The 14,773-nt window shown below is 37.9% G+C and overlaps 1 protein-coding gene across 2 annotated transcripts; it reads right to left on the bottom strand.

The window, feature by feature from the left end:
• Positions 1 to 3,901: 3,901 nt before the first annotated feature.
• LOC108681514 (breast cancer metastasis-suppressor 1-like protein) lies at positions 3,902 to 8,452 on the bottom strand. 2 transcript variants are annotated; one of them, XM_018170555.2, is made up of 6 exons: positions 8,264 to 8,452; positions 7,880 to 7,970; positions 7,086 to 7,293; positions 6,408 to 6,554; positions 5,680 to 5,815; positions 3,902 to 5,274 (listed from the first exon to the last, which is right to left on the bottom strand). In XM_018170555.2, the coding sequence occupies exons 1-6, from the start codon at positions 8,388 to 8,390 to the stop codon at positions 5,225 to 5,227; spliced, it is 759 nt and encodes a 252-aa protein (XP_018026044.1). In that variant the 5' UTR covers positions 8,391 to 8,452; the 3' UTR covers positions 3,902 to 5,224. The 2 variants fall into 2 exon arrangements, with proteins under 2 accessions (XP_018026044.1, XP_018026043.1); XM_018170554.2 differs by having other exon boundaries at positions 5,680 to 5,818; positions 8,264 to 8,448.
• Between the last annotated feature and the right edge of the window lie 6,321 nt (positions 8,453 to 14,773).

Genomic DNA, 14,773 nt, shown 5'->3' with positions numbered 1-14,773 from the left:
AAGTCTATTGACATGGATAGCTAATGTAAAGAACTAGACATATGTTTATGCTACTAATTTATCATAAAAGTTGTATCCCCATATTGCCATGCCTTCACAAGTGAAATTCTTCATCACCTGAAATGAGAAACTTCACCTGGAATTGAAGAAACTTCATCACCTGAAATTCTTCATCACCTGAAAGTAAAACATGAAAACTAACATGTGAATTCCACATTACAAGTATGTAACGAACTCCATCTGTGAAAAGTTTAATTGTTGATATTCAACAATAACAAATTTTAATTATAAATTTAATGAGAACTGAAGCATATTGAACATCTTGAATGGCCCATAAAATATTTCAAAAAAATAATTGCTATACGATGTATCAAGTGAGACGTCACACGCAATATGTGTTGCGTGACATTACTGCAACATCTTCCCTCCAACTCTTTAGTTACATTTGGGCCTGAGTGAACATGGTGGTCAGTGGTGCATCCTCCATTTTCTGGATATTGTGAATATTTTTGATTGTTGTATAGTGAATATTTTACACTGTGATATGTTGTAGCTCTAACATCTTGATCTATGCAGTTATAATGCCTTAAGCACCAATGGCATGAACTGTGAAGCTGAAAATATGAACCGCAACCTACAGTAGGTAATTGTCAGTCATTGTTGGCATTTTCAACCTTTGGAAGAATGTAGGACATTATAACATTCACTTCATTTTTAATTTCACTTTGTGGATTGCAATTTGCATACATTGCATTGTATTATATGTGTATGTTCAGTATGTTGTATTGTAATGCTTTACTCAGTCGGCTGATTTGGAGAAAATTATGACTTGTTCTGACCTGCTACTTTGACAATTGACACTTGGTAAAGTTATAATAATATTAATAATAATAGCCATTCATTAGGCTGTAGGCCTGTCATCAATTCTTAATTTCACAGAGCATTCACAGCATGTTGCGGTCTCAAAGTAATGATAAGACTCGAACACACAAGTCACTGCTTCAAATTCTGCTGTGCTTAACTGCCCGGCCTGCGGCCTCCTTGACGATTTGGAGCAGAAACTGCCAAACTGGCACACAGAGTTGGGATCAAACCAGCACCTCTCTCAGGAGTCAGGCTCTCTGCTCCAATCCCGGTACTCTAAACTGTAACCACTGGGCTACCCCTGCCCCCAAATGCACCTGTTATACTTCATTCTAAGAATGAAATATTTAAAAATAACTAAATTTTATAGTATTTATTTGAAATTAACTTCATATTTAATATAAAAACTTTAGGTAACTATTAATCTTTGATATTCTAAAAACAAATTATTTAAATTTTTAACTTTAGTCAGTCAGAAGTCCTATCTATTTTACTATCTCCCATTAAGGCATTAACTGGGCACACTTTGCCTGGTTGCCACATGACACAACTCAGAATTACTGAATTAGACACACACAGCTCGTTCCAAGCTATGTCGTAGCTATTCCAGACAGCAACTTTGGGTCCAGGGCCCAGCCTCCAGCCTCCAGGCTGCAGTGCTACTGCTACACTCTGCAGCACAGCAGCTGAGCAGCAGGGCCCCAGGGGGCCAGGCATAGTGGCAAACCACAGATTTTTTAGAATCAGTTCATTTTTAATTTCCTCATTTACCCAAGATTTAATTCAATTTCTTATGTATGATACTGCTGGTATCCAGGATACTTTACTGGTCTACTTATAGGACTCACAAATGAACTTGAGGGAGAGTCTAAAAAACTCTCTGCTTTGCCCCTATGGGGCCAGGGGCCCAGGGACAGGAGGCCAGCTCCCCAGCCGTATAAGCCTGTGCCCTGTAGACATAGACTGAGTGTAGATTCTGTAGAATGTAGTGTAGTGTACACTGTACGCCACGGTGTGTGGTGTGTGCTGTGTTGGAGTTTCAAGAAGTAAGAACTTTGTTCTCATTATCACTTTTAGGCATGTCTGACTCTGACATTAACATTGTGATTTGTGCATGCTGCATGTAGGTATTCTCTTCAATCACAGATTACAATTTCAAAATGCATAGTGATGCTGATGCAGATAATAAAATATAGACTAGGCCTAGTATGGATTATGTAATATGGATAGCCTATGCCGATATGACAACTTGACAAGTTTGCAAAGCAAATGGTTGAAGCACAACAAAGCAAATTAAAAAAAAAAAACAATCTGTTTTCCACAATAGGTACTGTCTGGTAGTAGTAATACAGAGATAAAATATAAACAGTAAAACGTAGTAGGTATAGGCTAAGTAACGGTGAAAGTTCCTTGTCAGCATCGCCACCATAAATTAAAGGTAAAATACCTAGTTCAAGTTTGACACAGAAAAACACAATTTGACACAGAAAAACACAATTTGACACAGAAAAACACAAGTCTTTCGGTCATGTAGAATTTTTTAATTTTTACATCAATTGCGGCAATAGCTACGGTCTAACAATTGCAAAATTATTTTCTGGAAGAACACTTAGGCTAGCAGCTGGACCCCTGGAACTACGGTAGCTAACTTCGAATTTAAGTAGGTATTAGGTATCCTCATTCCTCAACACCTCAAGATTATGCAATCAGAGGGTCTGTCTTCGATTGTGAACATTGCAGAAATTTCACCACTTGCTGCGAGTCTAGAACACGCAGCCTGCTACTCATCTTGATGTACAATGTACATAACCGCCGAATAATTTAGGTATGATAAGAACGTTTACGTTAGAGGTTAGCCTACATAAGTTTCATCCGAAGTCCTTTCAGTAGATTGACTCAGAGATATTTTGAATGACATAAAATTCTGTTGTAAAACTTACAAATGAAACCGATTAAATCTTCACAACCTCACCACAATCGCCAATAAATTAATCTAAAAAGCGTACTCAATTTTCCTCCATATATTCATTTACTTCGTTTTAAAAATTTTCGGCGCTCTATTACTGGGAAATTGGTCGCCTGCGAGATCAAACTTCTGTCTATCTGTGGAAGGTCGATGCTATGCCTGGTATGCCATCAGTATGTAGATAGTTTTTGCTGCATAAAGACATAGAAGGCTTGCTGGTTGCGTATCGTCACCGTGAGGTGACGCGTTCTTGCCGATTTTTTTGGGGGGGTTCTTTAGCCAGCTAATGAACTTAGGTTCATTCGCTGATGGTTCTGTTTACTTCCGAGATGGAAGTTAACAGAGGTCGGCCAACGCCAATTAGCCCTAGCCAAGCACAGGTTATTACTCGGCTACCAGAAAGCCGTTCGTTGCCTGAAAATCCGTGCAGTAGCAGATATCACCTTACCAAGGCAACCCGTTCGATAGTAGAAACTTATCGGTTTGTCGCTGCAAGGATTTTTGAGGAGCACTTGCCCCCTCACTCTGTTCCAATTCGCCGCAAGAACCCTCGTGCGGTGACAGCCGAGTAATTTACAGCGTCTATGTTGAACCATTTCTTCCACAACGCCTTCATCGTAGCTGATCGTATTCGGGATTTCTACTCCGCCTGTGAGCATGTTCGTTTTTAGCGACAAATATCTTCAATAGAGAAATGTCGGGCATACCGGTGTCTTGAGAATAAAAATTGAAATCGCAAAAAGTGTACAAGTCGATTAATTATTGAAAATAAATGTGCAAAATGTTCGTACATCACAACTGTTATAATAGAGAGTAAACATTTCCACGGACGCAATTGCTGCATATGAAGGGAAAATTTTAAGGTGAACCTGCTTAGTGAAGAAATACCAAAGGAACCAGCTAAGCCTGTCCGAGGTTTTCGGGGCTCTCAATAACCCATTTGAGTCAGTGGTAATGTAGCTAGGCTGAGTTGGCTAACGAGAGATACCTTACTGATGCTATACCAAGCGGTTAAACGACTGTTCATAACGAAGAGCTCAAAGAGAAAAAGACCGAAAAAACACAAATACAACACTTTTCAATATTTATGGGGCAAGTTTTGATTTAGACATCTAAAATCGTTCAATTTATATCGACTTGCATACTAATACATTTAAATACGATTCCTCAATTGAATCTAGCACGGCCGCTAAATCACCAAAGTTTCAAATCAACACGGGAATAGAATTATTGGAGTACATTTTTGTCATACTCGGAGGAAAAATAAATCTCTAATAATAGCGAAAAAGTAAAATAATTCACATTGAATCCCAGTATAGTAGTAAAAATGTGTCGATTTATCAAGTGTGACCATCGAAAACGGAGATCGAAAATTTACACCATTGTAAATTTACATTGCGTTCCGAATCGTCATAGATAAACAAACACGTGAATAGCATCAAAATGTTGACGAAATATACGCTATTTACATAAACAAAATTGCGCCTGGAAATCATCGAAATTTATTAGTATTTGAAACTCAACATTGACATAAAATAATCCAGACCATTAAAAATCTGGAGAGCCGTACCTTATTCAACATGTGGTAGTAATGTCTTTACACAATTGGATCCACTGGCTTTGTCTCAATTCGTTTGCAAAGTTTAGAGTTTGAAGAGTCGTACTTAGTTAAGTACGCGGCACAAATATCTATTGACTACTTGATCCACTCACCTCGTCAAACGTCTTACTACAACGAAGTCAAATCACCAAAAAAATTACCCCAGCTTTGTACATTGATGAAATAGAATGATTAAAGTTTAACAATAACTGAGATTGATGAGGATATGAGGTTGAAGAATAATGCATCAGTTACGGAACTTAAGACGTTAAAAATAGATGTCAGTAAGAAGAACAGTATTTCTAAGTAGGGCCTAGAACGAACAATAAAAGCTCAATGTCATACAATACTATTCACAATACTTATAAATATATTAAATAGGATGCGTTATGCTGTTAACATCTTATTTTGATAGCAAACTAATAAGTGCGTTAATCATATGCTGTAAGGATCTGATCATCCTCAAATTAGGCAGTATGAGCTTAGCTTCTGTCAAAGCAAAATCTTTTTTTAAGAGCGCAAAATGTTCGTTGGAGATCTGGGAATAGACTGCAATGATAACCTGAAGCTTTTTGCGCTGCTTGAATCTTCTTAGTGAAATATATATTGCAAAGACATAAAGACATGGTAGTAAAAATACTGCTGCGTTAGTTCGTCAATGTTGTCACTTATATTCATGTTATAGAAAAGAGACATGAGGTGGTCATGACACTCATGGAAGCTAAGGAAAGAAGATCAGCGCTAGCGGTGCGTGGCGGTGAGCAGTGCAGAGGAGACCCTAGACATGGCACGCCTCATAACCCGAAGCCTTGACCAATAGGACGGGGAGAACACATCTTCCCAACTGCAACGAAAAGAAGAACATTTCAAATTCTAATTTGGAATCAGAAAGACTCTCGAGAAAAAAAATCTCACGGCAAAATAAATTTTTCTGAGAATAAAAACGAACTAAAACTGCAATATTTTTGAAAAATGTGCAAACACCAGGATCATGTATGTTTAGAAAGTGGCAATGACAACACACGCGATTTTATTTGTAGTGCAAAAAGCAAGTGAAATTTTTATAAAATTAATAGCGAAAAATTCAAGTATAGAACAATTTTAAATAACAATTTGAGAGATACATTCACAATGAACAAAATCATTAGGAATCAAATCTCTATACTATGCTAGCATAAATTCTAATCTATGACTAGATCGTTTATTATTAATGTAAAAATTTAAACTGCCGGAATTAAAAAGAACTTACATTTGCTTTTACGTTGTTTACTGGCCTGCACAGCTCGTCTAATAACAGTCCAGTCTTCCAGAATATCTTCATCCCGCAACCTGTATACGATGTACGGGCCGTCCACCACTGCCTTACTTTCCTTACGCTCACCTCCCTCCTTAAACAAACAAGAAAATATCTCACACATAATAAAAATTTATTTCGTAGTAGTGGGTTTTCTAGCGCTTCATAAAATCATAATCTCTTTCGCGCCGAAGGTCAAACTCTCATTTACACATCGTCATTGTTCTCGAGTATTTCAGGCCTGTAATCTAGTCCACTCAGGCGGTGATGGCGGTCGTTCTCTTTTGTATTTTCAGTGCGGATGTCCGCTCAAAGGTTCCCATCGCTCGGTTCAGCGATGAAGGCGCGCTGTCGCCAGGGTTTGGCTAGGTCGTACGATTAGTGTGTGTGTATCACGTTAGTGTACTTAGTCAATTTGTTTACACACGTGCGATTAATAGCCAAAGAATTCATTGATTTACATTTTTAGGTAACCGAACAAAGATCTGATTCATGAATGAATTCAAGGATTTGTTCGGCTACCTGACATTTTAAATCAATTAATTTTCTGGTCATTAATCGCATGTGTGTACATAAGCATATTCTGCCATCTAATAATAATAAATATTTGGAAAACAATTGTATTATATATGCAACACAACCCAACAGGTTGAGTACTTTATTGGCAATTGTAGACCACGCACCTTATGCGAGGCCCTGGGCGAGCGTCTTAGGTTCTTCTCGACCCAGAGGCGGCTGGTGAAGGTGACGGTGTGTCTGTCCTCCTGCAAGTGCCGGATGCGCTCCTCCAAGTCCTCCCATAACGCGCACATCAGCAGCACTTTCTCGTTCTGGCCGCGAGATGACAACATTGAATAGCTAACAACATTGAAATTACACCACAAAATTTTGAACCGTACACTGCTGACAAGGAGATGACCACTTTGAATAGCCAACAACATAGTAATCATTCCTCTATGTTATGAAACTTGTACAACTGACAATGATATGACAATTTTGAATGGCCAACAAGCTAGAAATTACACCACTAAATTTTAAAACTTATACAACTGTCAAATTTAAATTGGCTTTGAATACCTACATAAACTGTTTTTATAGTATTAGACTATGAATATATATATCACTGAAAATCAAATCAGTAACTAGGGTAAGACAACATTGAACCAGCTGGTATGTAAGAAAATTGTGATATAATTAGTCCTAGAATATCATCACACCAAAACATAGAGGAAAAAATTGAAGATGAAATAGTGGGATGTTTTTCATAAGATGAAATTAAGTAGCCAACGAATAAATACAAAACAAACGACAAGTCATGAATGCAAAATAGTTACAACTATTGACAAGTTCAAGTATCAAACCTCATAATTTTGATTGGCAGCCATGATTTCAGCTTCATATTTATTTTGTATGTTCTTTAAACGAAATTTCTTCATAACATCGGCAACTTGGAGTCGTACGGTGTAGGCTTCTTTAAGTTGGTTGAGGGGAGTTAAGTACTCAGCAGCTTCACCCTTTCTGACACTGTTGAGTCTTTCCTCGACTTGACTAAGGCGTTCTCGGTAAAGTCTGGCGGTTAAAATTAGCATTTTAAACAATGCTACAAGACAGTAAAAAGAAGCTGTTTTTTTTCAATTTGCTCTATTTCCTTGCAATGCTAGTGAAATTATATGCCTTATTTCAAATTATTCAGTAACAAAACCAATAATATTCATTTACTGAAATAATATATAATTTTATACTATAATATTTGATATTATGATATAAAAAACTGGATATGCTGTAAGAAAACAATACAAGAGTTATTGTATTGTAAGATATGATGGCAACTGGAAAGAGATCCGTCTTGAGGGTAATTAATTAACAATTTTCAAGAGTCATTCACCAGCACAGTTGAGTGTACGATTACAATTTGTTGTTGCTGATGAGAACTAAATGCTGAATATATCAAGGAATTGATGTGAATAAAACTTTGAAATATGTGACTTACATTGAAAATGGTATTCATTGAAACCATTCCAGTAAAGAGCACTCTTGCCTTACATAATAATTCCAATAATATTCTATGAATATAGGCAGAACTCGGGGTTGAACATTGAAATGAAACATTTGATGGGTCTTTAATGTTAACACAGCTTTCCTGCTCATGACTCACTGTTCTCTGAGGATGCTAAACTGTTTCTCAAGATCCAAAACGTCAGTGGCATACATCAACCTCCGCTCATCACACTCCTGTTCATCCAAATCTGAAAAATACATACAATTGCATACAAGTAATTGTAGCCATTGCACAGCAAGCCCATTGCAATAGCTATAAAACACTCAACAACTGAATAAAAAATTTGTTAACATCTTTATCAATGTTAAATTAACCAGATTGCTCATTTTGATGAATTTCTAATTCATTAGTTCAAACAAATATCACAGACCAAAAATATGATAAAATATCAATGAAATTTCATACAGACATTTTCAGCCTTCTTGCTATTGAATTTAAAAGTAGCATAATTCACAAAATTAGAAAAAAACATCTACTTGCCTGATGATTCTTCTGAATCAGATCCTTCAGTTAAATTGAAGTCATCTTCAGTGGAGTGCTCACTATCAGAATCTTGATCCACCTCTTCATTGTCTGATTCATCTCGGCAACGCTTCACACCTGGCATTCTGCTGAAAAATTGGGTATCATAGCAGAAGTAACCATGTAACAATCAATAGCATTAATAACACAAAGTAATAGGTGAAATAATAGTTTGTAGGTTAATGAAAAATATATATATATATATATGCTGATTGTCAATAAAATGTTCCCAGGCAGAGAAAAAAAGATGCTTCAAACTGTAATACTTGGCAAATTTGTTAATAAGACTGAACACAATGGACATAATTAAACCAAGGATAGAAAAAATACCATCAAGAATACTCTTGTATTAATTAGGAAGAACCAAAAAAACAACTTTTTTGGAAATTTACTATCTGACAATTTGGTAGACACCTGCCAAATGAACCCTCCTTCACAAGATTTTCTATACAAACACTCATCCAGTCAGTAAAAAGCCATTGAAGATTGCATAAATCTTGAATATCCTCATAATTTTGACTTAAAAATTAAATTTCAAAAGTAAACTTGGGTTATTGGGGCCCAAGGACAAATAAAGTTTAATGACCTAAGCTAAATAAACATTTAATAATCAATGATGGATGAAGAAATAAAATATGGCACAAATTGATTTAGGCTTAGAGGCTTTTCTTGCTAAATATGCAAGTTAAGCAACATACTTGCAACTTGCAAATATGCAAGTTAAGCAACATACTTGCTGCTTCAGCCTTAAGATAAAGATAGTATTCTTGTTCAATTATGCCACTGAAACTTATACTTAAGCTTAACTTAAGGCCACACTCAGGATTATGCAGGTTTTTGGGGAATTTTCCCACACATAATGAGTTTTAAATTTTATCTTCACGCAGATGTTGGTGCAAATTCCAGTCATCCATTTCACCCTGCGCAGTCATCAGCGCAAATCCAGTTTGTCAAGGAACAGTTGAACAGACAAAAAAACTCAAAATATTCAATGTGTGTTTAATTATATTTCAATTGTATATGATTTTCCTTGATATGAAAATTTTGTAAAAGTAAAAATCTAGAAATTTATTTTAGAAGAAATTATCTACAAATTTCTTATGGCCATTGTTTGTTTACCTTCTGTATCTAGGTTATCAAATATTCTGTCTGGTTTTTTTATTTTGCTGTTCTATATATACTATACTAATCATTCGTAGAACCTCTAATAGGGTTATTGGAGGTTCTAAGGTTAATGAACAAATTCAGAATTAATTTCATCCTAATTAATGAAAAAATAGTTTTTGAGTGCAAAAACTTTTGTAAATAAAATATGTCTAGACATAGCTGTCTTCAGAATTCCCAACAACAACAATGGTTGGCAACATTGGACAACAATAATGGTTGGCAACAACAATGGCAACATTGTCTTTACAGACTTTCACCTAATGCTGATACATCATCATGTGTCATGTGATGTGTCCCTTGAAGCTATTCAGATTTTATTAACATTTGTTGTTTGTCTATATAATTAACCTTCAAGGTTGCAAAAAATGAGAACTGATAAATTCGGGTGCCTGTATTTCTTTATTCAATGGGTTTGAGCCACGCAATCCCATTCCACCGGCCGGGAGGATGTTGGGAACATAACATATTCCCGACATTTACATGCGATGATACGGGTTTGTACTATTTGCCAAAATCAGTCCATTAGAAGGCACCAATCTCAAGCCATGTGGATTGTCACCTATTCTTCAGTTTTGTAATTCATGTCCAACTGAATTGTGATCTTTGAATAATGAATAAATATTCATAACTGTGCTGACCCTTAGCACCTGGGTTAACACATTAGAAATGTAGTCAACTTGATGCTGGTATACTTTCATGTGTGATGGCGTTGTGGCCCTACCATATACATATACCATATCGTTGCCGCACATTCATCTTCAAACAACTTTTGGAGCATGGCGCTGGGTGCACGGCGCAGCATTTTTTTACCGGCCTATTACAGCGCACAGTGCAGATTGATAAAATGACAATATAAATTCCCGTGCAGTGCACCTGGCAGATCTTCCTGACCATGGATTAAGGGCAGCTTGTTGTTACTCTCATTAGCTACTTAGCTAGTTTAGCATGCTCACAAAGAGAAAGAGAACAGGTCATGATGTTAAGAGCCATTTGTGTTGAAACTTGCAACATTAATGAGAGTCTAAGAAAATATTAGGTAGGGTAAATGTGGTATATTCCGACATCGTGGGTAATTCTGACACCTCTCTAGTTTTTCCTTTATATTAAGCTTTGTCTTAGTTCCACGCATTTGTTGATGGTTGAAATAGTGACATCATACCTTTGCGCACCAAACTATTGCCAAAACACTAGGTCTGGGCCGTCTGGCGGGAAAATGTTGACATCCAAAGACAAAGAGAGACAGTGCACGCCACCCAGTGAGATCATCGAAAAATGTGTCAAAGTTGACAGTTGACCTTGCTTAAGGTAAAGGCCGCAAAGATGTCATCTCTGATCTTGCCAACGAGAGCACTCGTGAACTGCTGGATAGAGAGAGAAGAAAACTTAATCTTGTTTGGTTTAACGTTCCCGAAAGCAATGCTGCGGATGCTGAGTTTATTACTGATTGCTGTGCCAAGGCACTTAACGTTGTTGTGAATATAACGGCATGCAAGAGGCTGCGATCGAAAGATGCTACCGCCTGTAGACCGGCAAGACCGCTGCTGGTAACTGTGCATGAATAGTTTGACTTGTGGATAGTTCTGTTATAAAGTTGAAGACTTCCTAATTCTCACTATTATTTGCCTCTTTTTGAGATATTTAATCACTTCTAACTTGCCACGAGATTAAATCTGAAATACAACTTTTTGTTCTAAATTTATTGGGTTAATTCATTGATTTTCTATCCTCTGATACAAATTAGAAATTGGTCAGGTTGCTTGGCCAGAGTGGCAGTAAACGGCACGGTGATTCACGGTTCTCATATCAAAACAACGAACTAGTTAGCAAAGGGGCAATGATAACACATGAAGATAAATTCTATAGTTACTATATTATAGGAACCTAGGCTAATACATTGGCAAGTCGGCGAAGCTAAGACACGATTTACAGGATATAGTCCTATACTGTCACACAAAAAAATAAAGAGCTGACAGAATTTACACAGAAATAGTATGTGTTTCAAACGGTATCCTACCCCGACCTATCTACCCAGTTATTTCATTTCTATGGTCCCCGTCTCTACGGAAAATAAGACAGTTTCTAAATATTTCCCGAATTACATCACCGGAATTTGTGGATGACTGTGGAGCCACGGTGCAGCGGACGGCGCGTTTTGTGGATGACGGTCTTGGTTACTTCTGTAGATGCTGTTATCCCGGAGTGGAATTCTAACTCACAGTGGAATACTTGCAGACTTTACTTCAGTCATAATCCGAGCAATATTTTTGGGTTGTCGTTGGTTTCTTGTAGGCATCGTTGGCTGACACTGCTCCGGAACTTATACTGTTGAATACTTGTAGACTTTGCTTCGGTCATACTCTGGGCAATATTTTACGGTTGTCGTCGGTTTATTGCAGGCGTCGTTGGCTAATACTTCTCCGGAACTTACACTGTTGAATACTTGTAGACTTTGCTTCGGTCGTACTCCGGGCAATAATTTTGGGTTGTCGTCGGTTTATTGTAGGCGTCATTGGCAAATACTTCCTCGGAACTCACACGTAGACTTGGCTTCGGTAACTTGCAACACTTTTTATCTCACGCACGCTACAACAACATGCGGAATACAAGGACCTCTGCGCTTAACTGACTGCGCTTGAACTAACTCCGCGCTCGACTGGCTCTTCTTTAGCGAGCGTGGCTCGCGACTCTTCTTTACAGCGACTCTTCTTTATATAGTCCCACTCTATCGTATAGACCCGCCCTCTGGCGGTTGGCTTGAATCGATCCCTACTAATTCCTACACTAATCATGCAGGATACAGCCCAGGTTGGACATGTGCTTAAGGCTGCGAGAAAACTAAGTGAATCCACAGAGTTTAATTCAGTCTTTGTCAAGAAGGATGCTACCCCTTTGGAGAGAGAAAATTTTCGCAAGAAATGGCAGGAGAGACTCAGGCGGAAAAGTATGGAGACTCGGGTCAACCAATTTCACGATGTCAAGACAACACCAACCACACACGGTCAGTCAGCAGAGCTGGAAGACAAGTAAGAAGTCATGTCCATAGAACCAGGCCTGTAAATAATGTAAGAAATAAATGCATGAATCAAAGTGAAAGTGCAGAAAAAGCTGTAAAATGTTTTTACACAAACTCGGATTCCGCTTTGAACAAAAGAAGTGAACTATTAAGTGTGATTGAGAATGAGCGCATAGACATTATTTGTATTACAGAAAAACTCCCTAAAAATCATGGGGGGAAAATTTTACCTGTTGAACTTCAGTTGCCAGGTTTTGATTGTTTTCATAACTTAAATGAAGAGCAGTGCAGTAGAGGTGTAGCTTTGTGGGTTAGAACCTCTTATGGGGCCCAGCAAGTCAAGTTATCTGCAGAACATCTAGCAGCTAGAGAATCAGTGTGGTGCAAACTTACTCTAAAAGGCAAAGATAGCCTCCTCATAGGCGTCGTGTATAGATTACCTAACAGTTTTTCTGATAACGATAAAGTACTAAACAGTCTTTTACCAAGCATGACTTGCCGTAGGTCACACACGTTGATTGTTGGTGATTTTAATCATCCAGAGCTAGACTGGATAGATGGATCCTCTCTAAGGGAAGAGAATCACCCAGCATCCTTGTTCATGGAGTCAGTAAGAGACTCCTTCCTAGTCCAGCACGTTACCAAACCAACCCATTATAGAAGTAAACAGACTCACAATATTCTAGACCTGGTGTTTACCAGTGATGAATCAATGTTGGATGAGCTTCGTCACGAGGCTCTGTTGGGCAAAAGCCATCACCAATCTTTGTTTTTCAGACTTGAGTGCTGTACAGAAAAGTCGCCTTGGAAGCGTGAGCGTTTGAATTTTGCGATAGGCGACTATGATAAACTCCATGAAGCAGTGAATATTTCGAACTGTGTTAAGGACATGAATGTGGCTGAGTCATGGTCANTTTGGAAACGTCGTATGGTCACCGAAATTTGAAAAGGTAGATGTGTATAAGAGACAGGTTCAAAGACGCGCAACAAGAATAGTTCCGGGCTTGAAAGGCAAGTCCTATGAGGAAAGATTAAAGATTATGAAGCTTCCAAGCCTCAGTTATCAACGTCTGCATGTGGACCTCATTGAAGTATACAAGTATACTCATGACTTATATAAGGTTCCAGAAGGATTACTAGAATTTGAAACAAGAACCAACACCAGGGGCCACGGCTATAAACTAAAAAAACAGCGTTGAAACAAGAACCAACACCAGGGGCCACGGCTATAAACTAAAAAAACAGCGTTGGAACACATCCATGCGACAACATTTCTTCTCGCTTTGAGTCACCGACATGTGGAACAGCCTACCTGATAGCATCTTTGACGCTCCAAGTATGAACATCTTCAAAAACAGACTAGACGAAGCTATGGAGGAGCATATGTTCAGTCTTGAAATGCCTAGCAAATTACGGACCAGGCAATAAGTCCAGCAGCTATCTCAATCAATCATCAGCTATGGAAAGATCGGGTTCCAAAGGCCGGATCCCTTGTGAATCAAGTCACGAAAAGTTCAAGAATTGGCAACAGGCCATGGGCCTATTTCTTCAGTGCCGACACTTCTATTCTATTCTATTCTGTAGTTACCGGTACTGTACCTCTCAAAAGTAGACCAATTTAAGGTAAACGGACCATATTCCGACACTGTGGGTCATTCCGACAACACCCCTCAACTTTTTCCTTTATATTAAGCTTGGTCTTCCTTCCATGCATGCTTAGATGGTTGAAATGGTGACGTCATACTATTGCGCGCAAGATTTCTGCAAAACACTAGGTATAGCGGAAAATGGTAAGATCCACAGAGCGAAAGTCCAAGTCAGCTAGTGAGAAACATCAAAACATGTATGAAAGTTGATAGTTGACCTTGCTTTACTAAATAGTGATAAACTGTTTGTGTAGAAAGCATATTATGGTTTGGAAATAAGTCTATGAATATATTAGGAATCCTTTGAGAATATGTGTATTTGCTGATTTTAAGTGGTAAATAAATTAATAGATGATTGATTTAAGAGACAGTTTTAGACACATAAAAACTAATTCTGACACACGGTGACGGAATTACAACACACAGGATGTAGTATTCCGACACAGGGTGTCGGAATTATGAATACGATTTTGAAGCGCTGTCGGAATTAGTCGCATAATATGCCGCATTTAGTCACACTCACACACAGTGTCAGGATTCAGCAATTTTGTAGATTTGAATTCTAAAGGCTTTTAAATAAATATGGCAACAGTTTGTGACATTTCATCATTGCTGGCGCATAGTGTGGTGTTTTGAGAGTGA

Source organism: Hyalella azteca, unplaced genomic scaffold (assembly GCF_000764305.2).
Source record: "Hyalella azteca isolate HAZT.00-mixed unplaced genomic scaffold, Hazt_2.0.2 contig264, whole genome shotgun sequence".
NCBI lineage: Eukaryota > Metazoa > Arthropoda > Malacostraca > Amphipoda > Hyalellidae > Hyalella > Hyalella azteca.
This window is presented reverse-complemented; position numbering and strand designations above follow the sequence as displayed.